The sequence below is a fragment of the Colossoma macropomum genome, unplaced genomic scaffold, assembly GCF_904425465.1.
Source record: "Colossoma macropomum unplaced genomic scaffold, Colossoma_macropomum, whole genome shotgun sequence".
Taxonomy (NCBI): domain Eukaryota; kingdom Metazoa; phylum Chordata; class Actinopteri; order Characiformes; family Serrasalmidae; genus Colossoma; species Colossoma macropomum.
Window position 1 is genome coordinate 13522533 of NW_023494789.1, and position 13905 is coordinate 13536437.

At 41.4% G+C, this 13905-nt stretch overlaps 1 protein-coding gene across 2 annotated transcripts; it reads left to right on the forward strand.

Annotated features, from left to right (window-relative positions):
- The first annotated feature begins 6227 nt into the window (after nucleotides 1-6227).
- Nucleotides 6228-13347, forward strand: si:dkey-45d16.4. Of its 2 annotated transcripts, none has more exons than XM_036569527.1 (4): nucleotides 6228-6253; nucleotides 8582-8846; nucleotides 10866-11065; nucleotides 12293-13347. In XM_036569527.1, exons 1-4 carry the CDS (start codon nucleotides 6238-6240, stop codon nucleotides 12631-12633), a joined length of 822 nt encoding a protein of 273 aa, XP_036425420.1. In that variant the 5' UTR covers nucleotides 6228-6237; the 3' UTR covers nucleotides 12634-13347. The 2 variants fall into 2 exon arrangements, with proteins under 2 accessions (XP_036425420.1, XP_036425421.1); XM_036569528.1 differs by lacking the exon at nucleotides 6228-6253 and adding an exon at nucleotides 7315-7505.
- Nucleotides 13348-13905: the final 558 nt, after the last annotated feature.

A 13905-nucleotide genomic window follows, 5' to 3' on the forward strand; every position in this document is an offset into this window, starting at 1 on the left:
AGACTACTGTATGATTTTCTGACATGATTTACCAAGTTACCAAGTTTTATCAGTTGGCCTTCAGTACAGTTTATCACAGTAAAACAGTCATCATGGTCAAATAGGCCTACATGAAACTGGAAATATGCCTGGAAATGTGTTATTGCACATACAAAAACATTGGATATTTTAATGATATTAACTGCCGATCTGGAAATGTCCCTGGTTTTCATTTCAGAAATCTGGTCACCTTATAATAGCTACATACACAGCACCCACCACAACCTACATTTGATTCCATCTTTCACTCCAACACCAGTCTCTGGATGTGCTCTAAAATTCTTTATCTTCTAGATGGGTGGTATTTGAGCATCTGTCACTAAAACTGTACCAGTATTGCAGTGGGTTGAATATGTAGCCGGCTAACTACACTAGCATTAGCGTCGCTCAGCAGGGTACTGCTCAAAGCACCACAGAACAATTCTATTTTTTTAAGTTTCTATCACTTCAACACCAGGCACTTAAATTTGCGCTCTAAGTTTTTATCCTCTAAATGGGTGTTTTTGAAGCATCGGTTCGCTGGAACCAAGTGTAACTTGCTCACGTTAACTTAGCCTAGCAGGCTCAAGCTCAAAATACTACAGAATAGATTCGATTTTGGCTTTCAGTCACTCCAGCACCAATCATTCGACTTTGCTTTCACTGAAAGTATTTACTGTATATACTTGTGATAGCAGAGCACCAGTTAGTCAGTAAATCAAAACTGTACTGGGGTGTTTGGATCTCTTTAGCCAAGCTAAGTTAGCTAGAAAAGAGGGGGCGGCTAGCATTAGCTTAGCTAGGATGCTACAGCTCTAAACACCACAGAACAGGTTTAATTTCAGCTTTCTGTCCCTCCAACACCAGCCACTCAACTTCACTACCTCAGATTTGAGTCATTATCTTCTAAACTTGCATCAGTGAAGCTTTTGTTAGTCAGATTTGAACCTGTTCTGTGGTGAGCAGAGCTGGCAGCATGTTAGCTAAGCTAATAGCTACTTTCTCCTGGTTATCAATATTGTTTAACAAGAAATTAGTGTTAGATTGATGCTTCGACGTTTATTGAGTGGTGGATTTAAAATTGTGAGCTGCTTTAATTAATTGGCATCTGTGTGAGTGAACTGAACTGAATTTGATTGTTTTCGGGTTCAAAATAACACAGCAGACTGCAGTGACGGAATATCAACATCAGTGACAGAACAAATCAGTGAATTGCTACATCGTTACATCATCTCACCGAACAGATCTGTGGCCCTGAATAAGGTTAGCTAACCATGCAAGAAAATATCTTTACAGTGACACACTGCTCATCATAGGGGTCCCCACAATGAGCTAAATACATAAAAAAGTGGGAGTATTGGCCACTGGATCAACGTCCCCATTCCACTTGTGTAGACAGGTCTTTCCTAGCTCTGTCTGTAAGGAACACCCCTCACCCGCACCCCCAGAGTGCTCCACCGATGAGTCACAACGTGACACAGTTTGCGAAGAATTGAAGCTGTACTGCGGCTCTACTGGTCACTGATGCGAGGGGCGACCCCCTGGTCATCTTTGTGGAGCTGCCACGGTGATCCGACAGAGCGAAGACATCAGAGCCGACAGTCTGTCTGGTTGTGATGTGATGCGTCCGACCGCCTTGTCCATAGACCAGTGAATCAGTGCTGCCGCTGACCCTCTCCACATGAAGAACTGATGCTGTTTGTAACCCACTTACACAGTCTGATAGTCACACTTTAACTGAGGGTCATTTCTTGTGCCTGACACAGAAGAACGCTTCAGTGGAGATCCCCCATCATTTTCATAAGACTTAGCCTTTCACTAGTGACCAGAAACGTTTAGATTCTCTCACACACTGATGTCCTGTGAATATAATGTCTTTAACTTTAATGTGTATCACATAGGGCCTTCTCCACTAACTTTGCTACATCAGAATATGTTTAATCATGTAACCTAATAATGAATGTTTGTCACAGTTTAACTTTATTATTTCATTCACTGGTCACTTTATTAGAACCTCTCCTGTGTAGCTCCACCTTGCTGGTGTACAGTAGCCCATCTGTTGATGCTGTTTCTAATAAAGTGACCAGTGATTTGACGCAATAGGTAGATGTTTCTAATAAAGTGGCCAGTGAGCGGAAGCACAAGGTAGGTGTTTCCAATAAATCGACTAGTGAGTGGAAGTACAATATAGGTATATATGTAGATGTTTCTAATGTGGTCAGTAGGCGGAGGTACAGAATATGTGTTTTTATTAAAGTGGCCAATGAGTGGAAGTATAAGGCAGGTGTTTCCAATAAAGTGACCAGTTGGTGGAAGTACAATGTAGCTGTTTCTCATAAAGTGGCCAGTTAGTAGAACTATAAGGTAGGTGTTTCTAATAAAGTGGCCAGTGAGTGGAAGTACAATGTAGCTGTTTCTCATAAAGTGGCCAGTGAGTGGAAGTACATGGTAGAGGTTTCTAATAATGTGGAAGGTAAGTATATGAAATGGCATGTTTATGCCGAACTTCTCTGTGGGTCATACAGGTAAAGAGAGTGAAAGTCTGAAAACTAAAACAAACTAAAACTAAACAACTGTCTGCCTGTCATGCATTTGGAGTCCCTAACTGGTGCTTAGTTGGTGTAGATCATTTGGGTAAATGATTATCCTGTTTGTTCATTATGGGCCACCGTACATACATGTGTTTTGCGTCTAGGCCAATCAGAGTGCTCGGGTTTCTTCTGTGTAAGTCCGGTCACTGTAGTAGAGCCATGGAACGTCAACCTTACTAACTGGGTTTCCTTTCTTTTCTTTGTTCCTGAATAAACCTGCGGGTTGTTCCAAATTTGTGTGGTCCTTGACTCACACACGAGCGAACCAGTTTCTACAGTTGGCATGGTGTTTTATTATTAGCTGAACTCCCATCAACAGCAGCCCAACCACCTGGCAAACAAGGCCTGCCATCTCTAGAGGCAGTTTTAATTGATGTTTGTGAGGAGGATGAGTGCATGTATGCATATGTGTTCATATGTGCCCATGTGTATGTGTTTCCTGTATCTGTGTCTCTGGTGGTTCGGGGGGATTCACACTGCACCAAACCGTGGATCCAAATGGAGAATACAAATTTAGTGATGTGTGTGTGTGTGTGTGTGTGTTTGTGTGTGTCAGTGTCATGGAAGGGAATCCATTTGCATGCATTCACTATTCTCTTCAGCACAGAGTCGTGACTGCAGGAGGAAGGCATTCAGTCAGTAAACGTGTCCTTTTCTTTTGCTTCGCGACTTCACTGCAGTCCTTTGGCTCTCATGCAGCCATAGGTGCTTTAGGCGGCTAAACATTTGTATGTTTCTGCAGTGAAAGAGAACAAGCTGGCCAATGACAAGACTACAGTTTTGGAACATTACTGTAATAGGACTGTTACAACTACTGTGCCACTCTGGAAATGATCCATCCATGGTGGAAAGTTATGTGTAAGGTAAAGTTCCCAAAGAAAGCTTATTTTTTGTGATTTACCACCATTTTACCATCATCAACATTATTCAGAACACGTGTAGGTTCACTGGTGGTTTTGTATAGTGAATAAAATGGCTATATTTCTGTTGTAGACATGGCAACCCCTGGTTCCTATCACCACCACTGTAAAGAATTTTGAGTCTCTACAATCAACCATTTCACACCAAACCACTCTGAATGACTTTGTTTACATCTCAATGATTGAATTATGCTGAAATTTTGAAAAAAATTGGTGGAATCCCCCTTTAATTTGACACTGCAGTTATTCTGTGCTGTAGGTTTTAATAGGTACTATAGATATTCATTCAACACTGGTCATTTTACTGTGTACAGCAAATAGTGTACCCAGGCCTAAAAATGTGTTAGCCTAGCAACTGGTGAACAAGATGTTGGTCTTATATTCACGCCACCTCCTCATTTATGATTAAGTGTCGTCTGCCTTTCAGAAAAAATGCTGTTCAAAATGCTGTCACATGTTTAGCTGCTTTGCTAACCCCTGTTTTTTCCCTGACGCAGCAGCTGTCAGTCAGACACGGCAGCATTGAGGGGGTTTCAAAGCCGTTTCACCCCTGAGGGTCGATCTCTTCATATCTCTAAATTACCCAGTTTCAGCCCTCGAATTCTCCACCGCAGGCTGTCAGTGAAGCAATTTCCGCCGCTGCATGACTCTAGTGCAAATTAGTGTTTTTTCCCTGTCTGTAAATCAGGAATTGCTCTCAGGCTTGCTGAGGCAGCTGAGCTAACATTTATTTACATGTCGACGAAATGAATCAGTCATCTCTGACAACCCATTTGAACAGCCGCTTGAACATCTTAAGAACAAAAAGTCACAAAATGCTTGCATGAGGTACATACAAAGAAATGAGTCTGGTGTGAGACCCATTTTACACACTTGCAGTCCTTGTGTCTTCATTTGCATTCTCATTTTGGTGTTCATAAGGGCACTCAGGAACGCCCGCTAAGTGCCTTTAATGCTCGCTGTGGTGGGCCCTGCTGGGCTCGCCCCCTGATGTTGTCCAGTCTAGGATAAGTCATAAGGTACTGTTTAAATAAAGCAGTGCTAGCCTCTTGGCGTGACACCAGTTTATTTAACACAGTTTTTCAAAGACTGAATCTCAGAGAACGATAGTAGCAAAATACCAAGCTAGCTAGCTATTTAGCATTTTGTGTTTAGCTAAAGCACTCCAATGATAGATTTATGAGTCTTTTATCCCGACTATACCTTGTCCAGAAGATCCTCCTTGAAATAATATAGCCCAGCTGTCACAATCTTTGTATAAAATGATGTTAGCTAGCTGGCTAACTGCTGCAATCTGACAGCAGCTAACGTAAGCTACCTAGCATTTTATATGTAGCAGCACTTTGTCAGTAAAGTACCTTATTAGTAATCATTACAGTGTTTTTTAATCTCGGACTGCATCTATGATGCTAGGCAGATTGTCATTGGTGTAAAGAATTTTGAGTCTCTACAATCAACCATTTCACACCAAACCACTCTGAATGACTTTGTTTACATCTCAATGACTGAATTATGCTGAAATTTTGAAAAAATCGGTGGAATCCCCCTTTAATTTGACACTGCAGTTATTCTGTGCTGTAGGTTTAACATTACAAACATTACATTGCAGTGTTTTTTAATCTCTGACTCAGGGAACCATGTGGGTGCCAAACAGATCTGCATCTATGATGCTAGGCAGATCAGCCTGGCAGGGGTTCCACTGCAACCAATTCATCTAGCTTTCTTGCTTGCTAGTTAGCTTAAACTGACAGATATTAAAAAATATACTGCGCAAAATGCCTAAATTTACTCACACTCATGTTTAAAGCCAAGCAAATCTTGTTTTTCTTTGTAGATATGAGCAAAAACTCGAGGCTAGCATAGACTATGAGCAAAAATTAGAGGCTAGCGTAAATGCTAACAACATTTATCAACTCTTTACAATGTAATAATTCTAAAAACTGCAGTCTACACATCAGCATGATGTAATATGTTTTTTTTCAAGTGTCACCTTGCCTCTTGAAACTGAGTTACAAGGGGTAGTGGTTGAAATCTTCCTCTATGAAATGGGACCCTGAAATAAAAAAGAACATAACTTCATTAACTACTAGCGCTGCTCTGTAGGCGACCCTGCCAGTCTGCAGTGATAGCAGAGGAGGGTAAAGTTCAGCAACCTCACTGCTGGGCTTTAGTTACATTTAGGGGGTCATATGCATATGTTTCCGCCCTCGGATGGTCAGCTGATACGCATAAATCGCTGAGGTCACCGTACACGTCCAGCTCACAGGAGTAAAACCAAGAAATGGGATAAGGCCCCTGTGTCCACATGTTGCTGGCATCACTAAATAAAGAACATAACTCTGACAGGCATTAAAAGGCCATGTCTTTTGGGCCATTTGAACAGTTTTCATTTTTAAATGACAAAAAATGATGGTAAGGATTCCCAGTGTTATTGTGAACATCAGTATGGGGTACTAACAAAACAAATCATATGTATTGACTGAAGTTGGTAACTGAGGCCGGAGAGACGGAAGATTTTGTGATGATCCTTTGCTGCATTCTGCTGGCCAGATCCGGCACTTCTTTCCCGTTTTTTCACCCGAGAAGTTGAGTTACACGTCAGAGCGGGAGCCTGTAACCTGTGAGCCGGACGTGTACGGTGACCTCAGCGGTTTATGCGTATCAGCTGACCGTCCGAGGGCAGAAAGACGATGGAACGTGTGGCGGAGATGCCGAGCGGCGACGGTAAGAAAGACATAAAAACCAAAACCCGCTCGGAATCGAGGCAGATGCACGCTGAAGGGGAAAAACAAACCTCGCGCTGCGCTTTAATTCTCCGCGAGGCTGCACGTAACGGAGGGGGCCGCTGCTGCTCGAGCGTGTAACGTTTTCTTTGCGCGTAGCCTCCATGATCCTGAGGGTTTTTATTTTCCACCTGTATTCGGGAAGTCCCGCCCTCCGCGCTGGGATTGGATATAACTCTCCCGCGACTCTCCAGGATTGGCTAGTTAGTCCCGCCGCCTGTTCTATGATTGGTTACGGTATAATTTATCCTGCCCTGAGATTAGCTAGTGGGCTAATGTCTCACACGCTGCTATTGGATAGTAGTATGTAGCGTATGCGTTTCTTGCGCTGCGATCGGTTACTTTTATCTCGCCTCCTGCGCTGTCATTGGTTAGTAGCATCGTTAGACCATCATTTTATTTTATTATTTTTTTTTTTTGAATACATGTACAGTTATCAGTAATTTGTACAAAAGCCACAAATGCAAGGAAAAATAAAATAAATAAAGAGATGACATAACACGGCCTAACTAATGACAGCGCAGTGTTACATCATCTTTTTATTTCATATTATTTTTTTATCAAAAATTGAACAAAGGTAAATATCAGTATTTTGTACAAAAAGCCACAAATGCTGGGTGGAAAAAAATGGAAGACTAAAAAATGCGTTTTATGAAGTGGAAAAAAGAATGAATGATGAAGAGAGTTCAAGGCTTTGCAAAGTATAATTCTTTACAATAATACGCCATTCTGCTTTATTGTTGTTCCTTATCATATGTACATAATGATCCATTTTAAATTTTACAAAATTAGGCTTCATTTTTAACCATAATTTGCATTTATGAATATGCAAATTCCCCACAAATACTGAACAAACTAACGGCTGAAGCGTTCTAGAACGTCGGACTGCTTGTGATTGAACTCCTAACCAATCGCAGCACAGGTGGGGCGGGGCTTGTCGGAATACGGGTGGGGAAACAACACCGCGGTGCAGAAGTCAGCACTTGTGCGCGGCTCTGCGATTTCAACGAGCGACGTCACTTCCCGGAATGATGGAAGAAACGCTGGCTGTAGCAGAGATGATCTGTTCATCTTATTTTCTAGCAGAGAGCAGAAGTGCGCGTGATTACAGAGCCTTATGTCCCCAGTAGTGGGTTAAAATAGCTTATGCTGTGCTAAAGGGGTTTATACAGCAGCAGTAAAACGACAGTGAGGTTTGTTGAGTGTTTTACATGTCTTTTAAATAAACTGTCCATCAGTGTGTTACGAAGCTGAAGTCAGCTTCTCGTTAGAATTTTCCCGTTCCACCTTAAATGGTGCAGCAGTTCCATTCTGGCGCCAGAATGGAAGTGCTGCACCAATTAAGGTGGAACGGGAAAATTCTAACGAGAAAATCGAACAAGAGGCTGGCGAATAGGGAGCCAGCTTCAGCCTTGTCGATGTATAACAGGTTATTAAGTTAAATTACATTGTAATAAGCAGTCAGTTTCTAAATAACGGGAGCCTGACCTCAGGCTGCTACTGAGGATCAGTAGAGATGCTCTGTTAGCTCAGGTTCTGGTCCAATCTCTGTCTCATATTTTAAGAATTTGCTGGAACTGCACCTTGTTTAGCTCAGATTTATTTCAGTTTGTGTTGTAGTCTTTCTTATAAAACAGGTAAATTTCAATCCAAAGAAAAAGGGGATTACGTTGAAGGGGAATTCCACCAAATTTTCAGCATCATTAATTGGTTGAGATGTCAGCAAAGTGATTCAGAGCAGTTTGATGTGAAATACTCCATTCTAGAGGTACTTACTGCATCAGAGTTGTTCACAGTGGTGGTTATAGAAACCAGACGTCTGAGTTTAATTGCTCCCTAACAGAAAGTTGTTACATGAAATTGGTTACGATTGCGCTGCCTGATGCCTGAGACACTGTTTTATGGTCATTTTTGCCTCAAACAAATTTTAAAAAAAATATTAATTAGCAAAATAGCACAAACATTTTGTCACTATTTTATCATCATCAACATTCCATATAAAAGCTCAGATGACGTATAGGTTCACTGATGGTTTTGAATAGTAAATAAAATGGCTATATTTTAACTGTAGATGTTGCAAAATCCACCACTGTAAAGAAATCTGAGTTGGTATGTTTATTTACAGTGAACGTCTGCACAGTGAAACATTTAGAATGACTTTATTTACATCTCAAGCCATAGATTTTTGTAATTTTTTTTGAAAAAATAGGTAGAATTACTGTGTAATTGTCAGTCATCTTTCATTCTTTCCCTATCTTTCTCTTCTCAGGATTCACCATGGCCGGCCCCTCCACAACTCCCCGGAAACGGCAGGTGCGTTTCTCCGCCCGTCATGACATCCTGCTGTTGCGGGAGGTCATCGCCCAGAACCCCTTCACCTCCAAAGAGTCGGGCCGCATCTGGGCCAGAGTGGGAGAGATCATCACTGCCGCCCTGCAGGACGAGAACTTTGAGGTGGACGGCCGGAGATGCAGGGAGAGAACCATGCTGCTGCTCGACTACTATAAAAAACAGGACTTTCCCAGCCTGCGCAGGTGAGTGTAGTGGATGGTGTCTTGGTTTGTTCTCACTAGAATAGCTTAGTGGTTCAGAAATAATGATAGTAGAACACAGACACATTTTTGTTTTGTTCATGGCAGAGATAAAGCCTGAAATGTAGTTTAAATTCTCTTTATATATTTCCATATTCAGGCATAGTTCTGAACTGCTGGAACAGAGGATGTTTATTACTGATTACGGTGTTATAGTCTTGCACCACTGTCATCATTTTATTGTTTACCTGGTTAGTACTACTTTCCTGGCGCAGTGACCGCCTTTGAATCCTTGAAGACTGGGTTGAGTACGTCTGCAGTACAAGACAATGTCTGAAAGGCGGAAAGGTTTTGGTGTTGGTGATGGATGGTGTAGTTAAGAATCAAGCAGTAAGGTGTTTGATCCCAGCTGCTGCGAGGGGAATTCCACCATTTTCCCAAATTTTTTATATAATGTGATCTTTGAGATTCAAACAAAGTCTTTCAGAGTGGTTTGGTGTGAAATGGTTGATTGTATCGACTCAGATTTCTTTACAGTGGTGGTGATAGGAACCAGGGGTCACCATGACTGCAACACAAATATAGCCATTTTATTTACTATCCAAAACCACCAGTGAACCTACATTGTTTTCTCTAGAAATTCTTCAGCAGCAGTGTCAGGGCCATGGTCCAACACGCCACCACCCCCACCCTCCAGCTCAGTTCATTGACATCACACCCCATGTATATCAGTGCATATGGGGATGCATATCAAAAGGTACCAAAATTTGTTGCATAGGGAAAAAATAAAGTGATGCTACAGTTACTAATCAAAACATTGGTGATTAAAAAGGGTTTACAGCCCCTGCATTTTGTTCTTTCCAGAAAAAAGGTAATCAAATGTAATAAGTTACATTACTTAGCTGAAGTTATTAAAATAGTGTCATGACTCATTACATTTTTAATAGTAACTAGTGATCTGTTACTTATCATGTTTCAAAAGTGATCTTGCCAATATATACATTGTTTGCAATTATTTTACTGATGTTTATTGAAGTAATGTTATGGATAGTCAATTAGTCAGTTAGTATTTAGTAACAGTTAGTTGGCCATAAACATCAATAGAGAATAACGTAACGTTGCGAATGTTCTTTTAAACTGTAAAGTCTATCTAAAGTCTAGTTTAATCTCCACTTTAAAAAAAGGTGCTTCTTCAAGGGTTCCTTAGTAAAGAATATGGTTCTATATAGAGCCCTTTGCATGATTAAAGGGTTCTTTGCATCATGAAACGATTCTTCAGATTGATGGAAAATGTGCATGAATGTGCTATAGATGGTTCTATATAGAACATTTTTGAAAAAGAGCTTCTCTGTTATTATTATGTCAAAGTTGTAGCAATAGAAGAACCTATTTGGGTGCTAAATAGAACCATTTTAAAAAAAGTTCTATATAGAACCATCTACTGCACATTTTCCATCAACCTAAAGAACTATTTCACCATGCATAGACATAGGAATACGGGGTTGGGTGTTGCCATGCGGCTCCACTTCCTGTATCTGTCGTTTCATATTAAAAGTTCTCTGCAGAGTTTTGTAATTGTGACTTCATGACATTTCATAAAATTCTGAAGCAGCAGTAATTTTTAAAAATATATATATAAAGCAAACATGTCTTTTGAGTTTCTGTATGTACTAAAGATGGTACTTTTTCTTTGGAGGCTATTTTGCCTTACAACGCTCTGCATGTACCTCTCCAAAAATGCGTTCTTATGCCCAAACTATTGTAAAACAAAGTGTCAGATAACTCTGTCAGGGAGCTTTTAAAGGATTGAAAACACCATCATTGTGAATAGTTCTGACTCAGTATGTGTATCTAGACAGAAGTATGTCACGGCAAACGACTCTCAGTGACTTTGTATACATTTTAACTATTTAATTATGGAGAACCTTTCAGTGGAATTCCCTTCTTTGGAAGCCTCTTTGAATGAAAGCATCAGCTAAACGATGTAAGCTGTAAATGTCTATGTAATGTAAATGTTTTCAGGTTCGGCACAGAGAGGCTGTACGCTCAGAAGGAGGATCTGCTACACGAGGTTCTGGAGCTTGAGGCCGAGAAGAACCTGATAGCCAGTGGTGAGGGGAAATACCAGGATGAAGAGCTGAAGAAGAGAGCGCTGGAAGAACTTGCACTGCCCGAGCCTGACAAACCCACCATGCTACCAGTCACGACAGCGCCAACTACGGGTGAGGAGCAAAAAAAACAAAAAACAGTGCAATTCACTATTGTGTGTAAAATCTACTATAACACAATAAAGAAAAGGCACAGTTTTTATCTAAACTGTTGAAATTTAACAACAGAGGCAAAAGTTTAGATAAAAAATTAAATTTAGAACTTCTTCACTTACTTACATTTAGCAAGCTAGACATTCTCCGGAACAGGGTGCTATTAGCTTTCATTTCAGGACTGTATGAAGTAAACGACCTGAAAAGCCCCCTGTGTTAGTATTTGTTGGAGTGTGTGTGATGCTGCTGCCACTGCAGAATGACAAGAGTTGTTTGCTAATATTGTAAACTTACTTGATCATACATACTGCTGTTGCCCGAAGGGCCTCATTTTCATTGTATTTTATTTTTCCTCTTGAGGTCCACTTCTAACGTGTGTGGTTTTATGTACCAAAAATGGTCATAGTTCACTTTTACATGACCATTTTCCAACCTCTCTCAAACCCTTAGAATTAAATAAGCTGTTTTTGTTGATTATGTAAACTCTAAGTAGCTCTGTTCTGTTTGGCTGTCCTTTTTTTGTGTCTTCATTCAAAAAGCATTCAGAGTTGAAACACTGCTGGCTGAATAGGTGGAAATATATAAGTGAGATGGTTTTCAAGACATCACAGACACTCAAAACAGGCTGTTTTTACAGCTTAATTTCCATATATGGACTAGCAAGTGAATGAAATTTTGACAATTACTTCAAACTATCTTTCTTTTCGAAAAAATGAAGGGAATTTGATTTTCCATTATGTTGGCCCTTTAAGAATTACTTGGCTAGTTTGCACTGTAGTCCATGTAGTTAGTATGTAGAACTATGAAACCACTCAAAGAACCCTTAGCATGATTAAAGGGTTCTTTGCATCATGAAAACGTTCTTCAGATTAATGGAAAATGTGCTGTAGATGGTTCTACATAGAATCCTTTTGGGTGCTATATAGAATTCTACATAGAATCTTCTATAGCATATTCATGCACGTTCTCCATCAATCTAAAGAACCCTTTAAACATGCAAATGGTTCATTCATGAATCCATTTAGAACCGTTTTCTTTAACACTTCACAAGCATCATCCTTTTAAGAGTATGGGATATAATAATCCTTGAATTTTAAGGGGAAAGACAGATCCTCATATAATATAAAACAGAGTCTTTTTTTTACAAAGATGTAAAACTACTCCCTTGACCCTCTGCCTTTCCTGCAGTATCCGGGACGCTGGAGCCAGACGAGCAGGAGGACCTGGCTGAGTTGGCCGCGCCCACGGCCAAGCGTCCGTGCCAGTGCTGCTGCCAGACCTACTCCGAGATCCTGAGCTTTCTGGAGAAGCGCTCAGAGGCTGAGCAGCGGCTCCGTGAGGAAGAGGTGGCGCTCCGCAGGGAGGAGCTGGAGATCCAGAGGAGTAAAATCGCTCTGGAGCGGGAGCGGCTCGGAGCCGAGAGGAAGGAACGGGAGCGGCGGTTTGAGCTGGAGAGCCAGGAAAGGCAGGTCATCCTCGACCTGCTGAAAGAGAAGGTCCTCAAGAGCGAGAAAAACTCAGAAAGCTGACTCCTCCTGTCAGCTGGTAGCACTCTGTCCACAGAAACTAGCCGAGAGCGTCAGTGATTTGGACTACAATGCGAAATGCTGACACAGTTATGTCACTTTGTAACATTTTTCTCCCAGAGACTGTCTTGTATTGTCAGGCAATTTGGAAAACTGACTTGTCAACTGGTAACATTCTTTCTCACAGACTGTCATAGATTGTGAGTGAGATGGACTCGTAATACTGACGGACTGAGCCAGTTTGTAACAGTTCTGTTCTACAGTGGGAGTGATTTGAACACTGACTTGTTTCGTCAGCTGGTAACATCTTACCCCCAGAGACTGTCCTACGCTGTTGATGAACTCAGCATGCCTATCAGCTGGTAACATGGTTTTGTTCTCCTTCTCATAGCAAGACTTACTTAGTGGGCAGTGCACAATGGCTAACGCTGCGTTTACATTATTCAACAATGCACCGCAACACATTCACTTACTATGGGAAGCACCAAATTTGGGGGTGCAATATGTTAAGAAAGTCGAACCGTGCAGAATTTTGTGCAAATGAATCTATTCAATGTGATGTGTTCACCCAATTAGAAGGAATGTGGACTGTGCATGATTCATGTCTGTAGCTCGATATAACATTCTTTCATTCACCAATATACTATATGGACAAGTATTGGGACACCTACACATTACACCTACAGGAGCTTTAATGATATCCCATTCTAAATCCATAGGCACTAATATGGGGTTGGTCCCCCTTTGCAGCTAGAACAGCTTCCACTTGGGAAGCTTTCTACAAGATTTTGGAGTGTGTCTGTGGAACGCTTGCCCATTCATCCAGAAGAGCATTTGTGATGTCAAACACTGATGCTGGATGAGAGGACTGGCTCACAATCTCCGTACTAGTTCATCCCAAAAGTGTTCAGTGTGGTTGAGGTCAGGGCTCTGTGAGGGCCAGTCAAGTTCTTCCACACCAAACTCACTCAGCCATGCCTTTATGGACCTTGCTTTGTGCACTGGGGCACAGTCATGCTGGAACAAAAAAGGGTCTTCCCCAAACTGTTCCCACAAAGTTAGAAGCGTACAAATGTCCTAAATGTCTTGATCTGCTGAAGCATTAAGGCTTCCCTTTACTGGAACTAAAGGGGCCTAGGTCAGCCCCTGAACAACAACCCCACAGCATTATCCCTCCTACACCTTTACAGTTGGCACAATGCAGTCAGGCAGGTAATGTTCTCCTGGCATTCGCCAAACCCAGACTCATCCATCAGACTGCCAGATAGAGAAGCT

What these genes read in the sequence shown, in the direction of transcription:
- si:dkey-45d16.4 (XM_036569527.1), top strand. An exon ending in GACTTTCCCAGCCTGCGCAG is followed by an intron (nt 8,847 to 10,865) that starts GTGAGTGTAGTG and finishes AAATGTTTTCAG; the next exon opens with GTTCGGCACAGAGAGGCTGT. An exon ending in CACGACAGCGCCAACTACGG is followed by an intron (nt 11,066 to 12,292) that starts GTGAGGAGCAAA and finishes CCTTTCCTGCAG; the next exon opens with TATCCGGGACGCTGGAGCCA.